The 10869-nt window shown below is 37.4% G+C and overlaps 1 protein-coding gene across 3 annotated transcripts in view; it reads left to right on the forward strand.

The window, feature by feature from the left end:
• Window positions 1-10380, forward strand: part of LOC129860196 (CUB and sushi domain-containing protein 1-like) — a 588526-nt gene extending 578146 nt beyond the window's left edge. The window contains exons 61-72 of one of the 3 annotated variants that reach the window (XR_008760312.1): window positions 1388-1561; window positions 1724-1797; window positions 1962-2073; window positions 2871-3050; window positions 3411-3473; window positions 3838-3999; window positions 4115-4227; window positions 5648-5735; window positions 5885-6020; window positions 6344-6406; window positions 6630-7244; window positions 7592-7678. Coding sequence is in view for 2 of the 3 variants with exons in the window: in XM_055930581.1 (XP_055786556.1) it covers window positions 1388-1561; window positions 1724-1797; window positions 1962-2073; window positions 2871-3050; window positions 3411-3473; window positions 3838-3999; window positions 4115-4227; window positions 5648-5735; window positions 5885-6020; window positions 6344-6406; window positions 7592-7751 (1325 nt within the window). In the remaining variant the exon portion in view is untranslated. Of the gene's footprint in view, window positions 1-1387; window positions 1562-1723; window positions 1798-1961; window positions 2074-2870; window positions 3051-3410; window positions 3474-3837; window positions 4000-4114; window positions 4228-5647; window positions 5736-5884; window positions 6021-6343; window positions 6407-6629; window positions 7245-7591 lie in introns of all 3 variants that reach the window. The other 2 variants (XM_055930581.1, XM_055930589.1) reach the window with 2 other exon arrangements.
• Window positions 10381-10869: the final 489 nt, after the last annotated feature.

Below are 10869 nucleotides of genomic sequence, written 5' to 3' on the forward strand. Positions count from 1 at the left end.
TGATTGAGTTGGAGGCGTGCATGGCCACGCAGTCATGGGTGAACAGGGAGAACAGGAGAGGGCTGAGAACACACCCTTGTGGGGCCCCAGTGTTGAGGATCAGCGGGGTGGAGATGTTGTTTACTACCCTCACCACCTGGACCCAGTTGCACAAGGCGGGGTCGAGACCCAGGTTCTCGAGCTTAATGACGAGTTTGTAGGGTACTATGGTGTTAAATGCTGAGCTGTAGTCGATTAACAGAGTTCTTACATAGGTATTCCTCTTGTCCAGAGGGGTTAGGGCAGTGTGATTGCGTCGTCTGTGGACCTATTGGGGCGCTAAGCAAATTGGAGTGGGTCTAGGGTGTCAGGTAGGGTAGGGTGGAGGTGGAGGTGATATGATCCTTGACTAGTCTCTCAAAGCACTTCATGATGACGGGAGTGAGTGCTATGGGGCGATAGTCGTTTAGCTTAGTTATCTTAGCTTTCTTGGGAACAGGAACAATGGTGGTCCTCTTGAAGCATGTGGTGTAAATAAGGAATTTCTGTTTATTTATTTTTAATAAATTAGCAAAAAATTCAAAAACTTTTTTCGCTTTTTCATTATGGGGTATTGTGTTTTTTTTAAAATCGATTTTAGAATAAGGCATTAACGTAAGTCAATGGGTCTGAATACTTTCCGAAGGCCCTGTAGCTCTTTAAGGTATGCAATGACTGACTTGAGAAGAGGAAAGTTGATGATGTACAACCCAGTTTTGAAAATTGCACTTTGTGCATTCTACTATTACAACTTTCAAGATTAAGTTGAAAGCCGGACTCCAAAACAAATATGTATATGTGTATATATGCTGTGTGTGTGTGTGTGTGTGTGTGTGTGTGTGTGTGTGTGTGTGTGTGTGTGTGTGTGTGTGTGTGTGTGTGTGTGTGTGTGTGTGTGTGTGTGTGTGTGTGGGAACCAATGGGAACCACTGACATCTATTACATAGGCTCTCTGTCTCACATTACCCTCTAAAGAACAAGCTCTCACAAGAAGATTATCTTTTTTTCACATCATAATGTTGTGATTCCAAGAGCCATGTTATAAATGACTAGCTAGTCAGTTGTCATTTTTACCCTGATGTAGACAGCTTGTCTGTCGAAACTTTGGTTATTAGGTTATTACATTATTGCATCTGAGCTCCTAGAGTGTGTGGCTCTCCTTTTCTTTTTCAAGTGTTCTACTCCACTAGCTAGCACCTCGCTAGCTCCTCTTTCACCTCCATATTAGCTGGTCAGTTTTGCCTATTCTGATTCTCATGCCTATTAAAAAATTGTGAATCATGAAATCCGAAACCCACGTAACCCGGATGATGTGTGTGATGTGAATTGTGTGATTTGATTTATGGTCTCTGTGTTTTGTTGTGCCTAGCTGTGCTGTGTGGAGACCCTGGCACACCCGCAGAGGGTTATGCTGAGGGGAAGCAGTTCACCTACAGGTCAGAGGTGACCTTCTTCTGCAGGGACCCCAACATCCTGGTCGGGTCTCCCAGGAGACTGTGTCAGGTTGATGGGAGCTGGAGTGGAATACAGCCCTCATGTATAGGTGGGTCGCCCATTCATACCATAAAAATAATAATAATACACATCTGCTGCCTTAATTGTGGTGTGTTGTACTATATCGTGTTGTGTTGTTGAGTGTTTCCTTCTTTTCTTCAGAGATGATGATGTTGGTAGGCAGTGAGCTAAACATTACATTTGTCTTCAGATCCTGCATATAACACATGCAGAGACCCTGGAACTCCATCTTACGGGCTACCAGTCACGTTCCAAGGATTTGAGGTAAGGTCCTTACTTTAAGCGATGTGAAATTATGAGTAAACAGACATCTTTGTATTGACATTTGTGCTCAGATAATTAGCTAAAACAATCCAAAATAGTATTCTGGTCAGTCAAAGTAATTCCCAGGTTGTTGACCATTTATAGTAAAGTGTCTTCTATTTTAGGTTGGAAGCAAAATCTCCTTCAAATGTCGTAAAAACTACCACATACTGGGATCTACGACAAGAACCTGTCTGGAAAATTTGACGTGGAGTGGTGTGCAACCAGAATGTATTGGTAAGACTTTTTGAAAGATTTGTTTTTGTCCCAAGACATTGTCAAGAAAACTGAAGAAGTAATTTATTAATCTGGCAGGTATCATTTTTCTTAGCATTGACTTGTTAATGACTAGAGGGAGAGATACAGGCGGTATATAGGGGGGTATGACAGCCAAAAGGAGTAAAGTATTGGTTTAGCAAATGTAACCCTTTGATTTACTGCATTCTAGATCACTACTCTCCCCATGGCAGTGTCATGTTCTCTATCCCTCTTCTTAATAACTCTGCCCAATATTATAGGTCTTGAGCTGTATATATGGATTAGAAGACAGATCAAAACGGAAAAGCCATTGAGGGTGATGTTCAAAAGGGAATGGACATTTGAGAAATGGCTGTGTGATTCATGGACGGAAGTAAAGTAGGGATTGCTGCCCTCAGCAAAGAAATTGATAAAGTTAGCCAAGTTTAAGATGTTCGTATGTGAGTTGTAAATCAGTGTGCGATTTTGACAACATACCCCACAAAATCCTTCAGGCGTCTCCTCCACATAAAGTGACTTCACTGTCAGAGGCTTGGGAGTAGGGAGGCTTAAGTTGATGACAGGAAGGTGTGAAGACTGAGCTCATATATTATGTTACAAATAGATAGCAACACTCAGGATTTGTTTAATAATTTCACTCCTGATAGGATTGCTTGATCTCTACATAACTCCATAGTACTGGTGTAGGTGTGGGGCTGCTGTATTCTGACCAGTAATCCCGGTTAGTGGTCAAGGGAATTTATTGTGAATTACCTTCCTTTCTTAATTTTTTGTAGCCCATGCCTGCAGACAGCCCGAAACACCGTCTGACATTGACGTGAGGGCTATTGATCTACCAACTCTGGGCTATACTTTGATCTATACATGTCAAGACGGATTCTTCCTGGATGGGGGATCAGAGCACAGGACATGTAAATCTGATGGAAAGTGGTCCGGAAAGCCACCTGTCTGCAAAGGTATACTTTTGCACTGGAATATGCCTATTATTAAAATGTCATTAATTCCAGTGAGAAGGATAAATTGTACTGTGGGCCATATATTTAAATGATCAGTTCACCTGCATCTTGTATTTATCAATCTTATTTCCCTCCTATATATTGGTATTCAATAAAGTAGTTAATTTGCTTTGTTCTCTGTGCTGGCTGAGAATACCTAGATAATTGAGTATACAACATTTCTGCTATCATCACATCTGAATCACTTTGGTAAAATGTGGCCAAAATAACATTGTGACTATTAGGCTACAAGCAGCAACTGACAGTGAGTAGGTCACATCCATAAATTTAATTGAATCAATTATTTATTCCGTCTTTCAGTTGGCCCAAAAATAAATGGTAAAAAAGGAGTGGAGTCGGATGTTCAGAAAAACAAGATTGGTGGTATGTTATTTTCTCTGAGTCATCTTCTCTGTTCAAATGTCTTTTGGTATTTTGCGTCGTCAAGATGATGTGGCAAGTGCCACCTTGCTTCTTGAAAGTCCAATATCTTGAAAACTTGACTGCTGACATGCAAAACATTTTGGGACTGTATCAACAGTGGACTAATGAAAAAAATACAAATATAGTTTTTTTTAATGGATTTTTCCTTTAATATGGATACAGGACATCTTGAGATTACTCTTAATGACGGATCTTTGGTACAGACAGCCAATGGATGACGCAAAAACTTAAATAATCTGGTTGAATTATTGTACTTTATCTTGTTCTAGGCATACAGTATAACACAAATCTTTCTTTCCTTCAGTTCCTGTAAATGTGTTTTCTTTAAACTTTGGCTGGACCGGGTTCTATGAGTACCTTGGGGCAAGAGAAGGTGCCACTATTACTGTAAATGGATTCAATGCAACAACCAGTAGAGTTAATGTCACACTTTTGGATCAGAGCAGAGTGCAGCTTAAACTCTCTGGTAAAGCACAACACACATGTTAACGCTGACGTTATTTGATTTGCCAAATATTACAGTTGAAGTCAACATTACAACAGTAAACACCAACCGATAACCCAATTTCCAATGTTTTCAGGAACATACAAAAAGGAGGAGAATCATTTGCTACTGAAGGTTTACCAGATACGTGGTCCAACAGAGCATCATTTCAGTAAATTCAAGAACGACAACTGGGCAATGGATGGCTACGTGAGTCTTTTATTTTAATTAAATTATCATTATTTCCAACTACATTAGGGCCTTATTATGGACTTCAAAACAAAAATATTTTGGCTCCCTTACTTAAGCATGTTTTCTCCTTCCTCTGTTTTCTAATATGCTGTACACCTAGCTCATGAGGTGCTAATGTCTGCAGACCATGTCCTTCATCCATATGCAGCTCTGGCAGCTCTGGCATAAGGTTTTGACTAGCATACCTAATACAAGTGGCTTAAAATTATTTGAATGAACATGTGTCAGTTTTAAGATACCGTATTACTTTACTGTAGCCCTCTTTTGAAATGTAAAAAATATACTGTATCTTCATTTATACAACAGGCAGAGATGTAAAAATATTTGAAAGTACTACTTAAGTCATTTTTTGGGGTATTGTACTTTACTATTCATATTTTTGACAATGTTATACTTTTACTTCACTACATTCCTGAAGAAAAGGATGTACTTTTTACTCCAAACGATCTCCAGCTGTCCCACAGTAATGAACGTGTTGGGAGTCGGGACAAGAAAGACAGGCAGGCAGCGTTTCTCAGCCAGTTGAAATCATGAATCAGCTGGCATAATTTTTATGGATATATACAAAGAAATGTCAAACTAAACAAAGTGCAGCTAGTTTGCAGTCTTTCCAGCTTCAGTTTGAAGTCATTGTGTTTGCTGTGTTGTTGGCTAGCTCCTCTGAAAAACAGTGTCCAGGCGAGTGAACACATTTTTCTATGCCAGACGAAATCGCTCCTCATTAGCTCATTGTTATAGATGTATCCAAATAAATGTCACTAGAAAACAGCTAAAGCAAATGCGGCTACTTTGTTGTTATTCTGACTGCACTTTTTGACGTGACTGTAAGTTAGCCGTAGTTGGCTAGCTAGCAAGCAAGGGATAAGAACATTGCCAGCCAGTATGGCAATGGAACATTTAGAACGAACGACTGTGTTGGGTCCATAGATACAGAACAAAAAGACTGAACAACTGGGTCACGTCTCTAGCAACCGAACCGATAGAAGTAACGACCAGCCGGCTTAGGTAGCAACCCTAAATTTGTGTCAGGACTATATCTTGTGGAAGGATGAAATAGTATGAATACATTCATCAAAATAATGTTTTTTATGAAAATATGTCAATCATTATTTTAATATGTAGGTAACCCGTTGTATATAAGGATATATTGGCAAGAGCCAATATATCCTCCAAACACCGGCTTCTCGGGCATCACTTAAGTGAACACTACAGAAGTAAGTAACTTCAAGGCGAGTGAGAATGATAAGCTGTGTGAGATCCAAAGGGTTATGTGAGGTAAATGGGTAATAGTTCTCGTTGTGCAATGGTTCTGCATTTCAGCTCTGCCCTGATTTAATCAGTAAAAAAAGAAAATTCCCTCTCTTTTGTGTTGGTTTAGGTGACCGCAGAGTCTGACCAGAAAACCTTTGTCTACCAGGGTCATATTCACAGCAAGGACTTTGGAAAATTTGTGCTAACAAGAGGAGGTACAGTCATTGTGTAGTCTCAGTAATACAACAACATTAAAAAAAACTGCATGCACGGTTACATTTTACTGCTGATACATGATTCCTTTTACATAAGTTAAACCCGAAACCTTGACAAGAATCATTGTACTGTTATGTTTCTTTATTAGGTCTCTTTACAACAGACCTGGACCCATCAAATCCCCCATACTATGGCACAAATAGCAGTTCAGTAGCAGTTGCCATACTAGTGCCATTCTTTGCCCTTATTCTATCAGGGTTTGCATTTTACCTCTACAAACACAGGTAAGGAGTGCTGGCTATTGGATGTCTTGGTAACCTGCATTGGGGATGTTTGTCCATATATGCTTGGATGTTAAACATTGTTGTCTCTTTCTTATAAGTTATGGGAAACTCCTGTGCCAATTCACCAACGATGAGTGATCCCTAAAAGTTTCAGTTGATAAATCGTTACATAACAAAGCCAAATGTTAGATGAGTGTGTGACAAAATGATTACAAGAAAGAGCAGTGGAGTTTTCCAAAGCTAATTGAACAAGCAAAAGAAAGAAAATGTGACAATATAAAATGGAAATTACCCAATATTAAAAGAACATAAAAAATTGGCAGGGTACTTTCACAAGACACTGATGACAATGAGAGACCCAAAGATGTAATCAGGGCTGGCGGCAGGTAAGACATAAGAAACTAAATCACTATAAACAACAATTCCTACTTCCACATCGTCATTACTGTCTTTTACTTTTTTCATTTTGTGGAGAAAAAATGATAATTTGAGGGACAAACATCAACTTGCTGGGCTTAAATGAATATGTTGTCTTCTTTGATCTCATACTGTCATCTCTCTGTCAGCATATTTCAACCAGCTGAATGTTGTTCTATTTGTTTTTTGTAGACATTTGCCCAAAAGATTTCATGAGAATCCATGTTTTTTGACTGATAAAATTACCGGAGGGGAGTTTTGAAGTATTGTGTTTTAACGTATAATTAATACAGAATCATGCTTACTAAGTATCTTCATATTCACGTGAGTGTCAGATTTAGAATACTGTCTTTAGACAATGTCATAATCACATAATATAGGATTAGTCTGTTTTGATAGTTATGTTTTCTTCTTTCTTTACTGAATTTTGCATACCATACTGTACATGTTTAGCTGCTAGGCTTCATTACCACCCTCTCTACTTCATTCAAACTCCCACAGAGACTTTGGAAAGCTTTGGAAATGTGTTTTTTAATATGCAGAGGTATTCTCCACATACTGTATGCAGATAGATCCTGCTTTAACAATGCCTTTATGGGGGATTAGCTTTAGGACTTTTTAAATCCAAACAAAGTTAATGTAGAAGACACTAAGCCCTCCAGGCAAGTCTCTAAACCTGCATTTGTCTTACTTTTACTTAGTGAGATTTGTAAGGTAATGGAGGGAATATTAAGTAAAGGCTTACAAAGTAACTCCCGGATGGAATCAAGGTCTTCACACTGATCTTATATTGAAGCTTAAAACCAGGTCAGTAGGCTTTTAGTAGGACTCCTATCATATTTAAAATAATAAGAGGTTATATAGTCTCCTAGGGTAAATGTGTATTCTAGATCAAAGGAGGACTGAAACATAATTTCATTAGCTACGGGTTTCATTTATTCTTATTCGTTATATTTAAAGATGCAGTTACAATAATTTACAGAGTTTCTTCAAGTGGGAAAGAGTTTCTATGTCGTCTTTGCACTTCTTGCTGTACATTAACATCCCTTCATGAAGCAAAGTCATATTTGTCTGAAAAGTAAACAACAATCATAGCTAGTAGAGTTATTAAAATATTGTAAATGTATTAAGACTTGTAAATGTTCACTTTTCAGAACAAGACCAAAAGTACAATACAATGGCTACACAGATCATGAAAACACAAATGGACAAGCGTCATTTGAAAACCCCTTGTATGACACAAACATGAAACCCACGGAGGCGAAAGCTGTGCGGTTTGATACAACTCTGAACACAGTCTGCACAGTAGTATAGCCCTTGTTTCGCCAGCATTGGACTGGTTTTTACAGCAAGATGCAAATATTCCTTTGACTCATCACGTTATGAGATGATGAAAGACAAGTTTTAAATCAAGGACAGTTTTATATGGACTAAAACAACAACTATTGGTGTTCTATGGAGCAAGGACTATGTACATGGCCAGGACAGAAGATACTCTCTTGGATCAAGGAGTTCTGCCTTTCATGGCTCTTTGCAGGATGAAAGTTTTCATTCTCCTCTCTTTTTTAAATTTTTTCTGTATTTTTTCCCCAAAGGCCCTCCTTGGGGAAACACGGAAGTGTCTTGAAAAGCCACATAATTGTTGATAAAAAGTGTTTTCTTCAGTGAAGATGAACAACAAAGGAGGGAGCAACTTTGATCGTGTTGCTGCTCATTCCTTGCCAGACTTCTCCAATAAAGGGAAAATATGCTACAACTACAACTGTCTCGCAGGAGATCTTGGCTATCTAATCTCTGGGTAGTTAAAGGAACTCTCTCAGCTGTTGTGTTGAAAAACTTTATCGCACAAATTTTGCACTAGTGTGTTATGAATGGGTATGAAATGAGTCAAAAGAGGAATTTTCAAACCAACTGAAAAAATTACGTACAGGGTTTTTGACCATTTGTAGATAAACATGCAGTATATTTCCATATCCACAGGGAGCAAGTTGTCATGCTGCCATGCTACTGTTTATGAACAGAGAGGCTTATTTTATTTTCAATATTGGTTTTGCAAATACATTTATGGAACACTCTGCTTACTTTTTTTACATAGTTATATAATTTTAACTCTGGAGTCACAAATACCATGCAGTTTATCAGGCATCATTCCACAAATCTCAATTAAGGAGCAACTGGTGTACATGCAAATGTGCAGCTATTGTGAATCATTTATCATTGTATTCACAGATCAATATTACTGCAGAGCAAACCGATCTGGCTCATCTGCTTTGAAAAAACAACAATACCCAATATTGTAGTATACTGTAAATTGCATCAAATAATTACAGTATGTATCATGCATGATAGTTTGTTCATATTATCGATCATCAGTTTGCTGTTCATATTGTAGTTTATTTCACATTACCACAAGCATTGAACATTGTTAACATTTGTAACCCTACAAAACAGATTGCAGTCCTATCTTGTGGTCTTGCTGCAAATTTGCTTACATTTCAAATATACCTCGTTGCGCAGAAGGACATCAATTTTCTACTCTACAATACTGGAACTAATGAAATGTTTATTTTTCATAAATGCTGCACTTGCTTTAAATCACAGTTTTAATGCAGAAGCGTATTTTAATTTATATGTGCCATACGATTACACCATGTTTTATTCTGACACACATGTCACTTAAGGCCAGATGGGGAATGAAGTTGAATGGCAATCCTTCTTTAGCAGAGGCATGAGCTGGTTGTTTAGAAGCTTGTCTTAATAATCTCTTTTTCCCCCTTTATGGTATGTCCATCCTATCCTTAAGGGTATTGAGTCAGTGATGATGAATTGAACACTGACTTCATATTTACACTCCAAGAAACACTGCCTTATTAAATTCAAAAGCATGACAAAGCTGTCACAGTTACAAATGACCTGTTACAACACTAATGCTTGAGAGTGTAGGGCTACTTGAATGCATACAGTACACTGTGATTCCAAAGTCATAGATTACCTTATTGTTTTTCCTAATAATTTTGGTTATGCATGTTTTCACAAATAATGTTAAAAATTAACAGTAGATGAACTACCTTAGCTTGTCTTTTCAAAATCTGTTATCATATGCACTTGCTTTGAGATCAATGACAAAATGTGTAATATAATCTTGTGAGCTATCAGATTACAGTTAATGTCTGTTGTATTTGTGGCCATTGAAGCATTGCAGGATTCCCAGAGTGTGATGAATGTGTGTTTGTAAAATAAGAAGAATTTGCATTTCCTTCATTTTTCTACAAAGTGAACTATTTAGCATTTTACATTTCAAATTATACCTGTTGTTCATTGCACACCTACATACTGTACAGCAGTGTTTTCAATCAATAGGGTTAAGACGAAAATTAATCAAATCATCCCCCATTCTTTGTCAACATTTTGTGATGTAAGACCCACTGCTTTTAATCCACATCTTGCCTTCCTTTTGGCTTGCTGCAATAACGTTTTTCTTTCATCATCTGTAAAATATATTCCCAAGAAAAGAGCTGTACAACTGCATTCAATTAAATATCATTCCATTTTACAACATCATGTTATCATGTGCTGCTGACTTGAAGTAGGTGCAAAAGAAAATGTTTTTGTACAGAAATATATTTTTTATGAAGAATTTGTAAAATTATTAAATATGCTGTGCTTTTTTGATTAATGTAGGACAAAACTTGTTAAAATAAATGTTTTTACTATACAAAATGTAAATTTATCGTCTGAGTATGAATATAAATGTATATGGTTGAAACTTTTCTTGCAAATGTCGATATATACAAGCTTTTATTTGAAAACATTGCTCGTATATATTTGTTTATACAAGAAAAAACAAACCTTAGAAAAAAATGGTATTACAGATTGTTCTATGACACAAGTTATATGACATTTTGAAAACATTATTTCAGATTAAACATTTTTTATATAATTATCTATGGTCTCATCTGTATAGAACTTTTTTATTTTCGTTTTGTGTCATGAAATATTTTACAAGACTATAGTGATATGTATACAACAAGAAAACAAAATCAGAATTTGTGTACTTAGGCCTGGACTCAATCCCATCGCACTTTGTCAGCAATGTACCTAAGCGTTGGCAGTGACTGCATTCGCGGTCAATACTGCATATGTCGGCTCATTCGGCAAATTAACATTAAATGGGTCATTTGTCGACAAAGCGGGATCGGATTGAATCCCTGCCTTACTCTAACTCTATGACAATAGATGTACAATCCTGATGATAATAAGATTTAGATATAATAGATACAGTATATACATTGCTATATCAATTTTGTATTTTGTTTCCCTAAGGTGGCCTTAATCACTTATTAAATATGTTCAAGACTGGCCACGGCCCATGCCTCGCCAACCTCCACTAATGGGGCATAAAAGCAAGCTGCCTATGTGCCTGTGGGGTGGA

Source organism: Salvelinus fontinalis, chromosome 1 (genome assembly GCF_029448725.1).
Source record: "Salvelinus fontinalis isolate EN_2023a chromosome 1, ASM2944872v1, whole genome shotgun sequence".
Lineage (NCBI taxonomy): Eukaryota > Metazoa > Chordata > Actinopteri > Salmoniformes > Salmonidae > Salvelinus > Salvelinus fontinalis.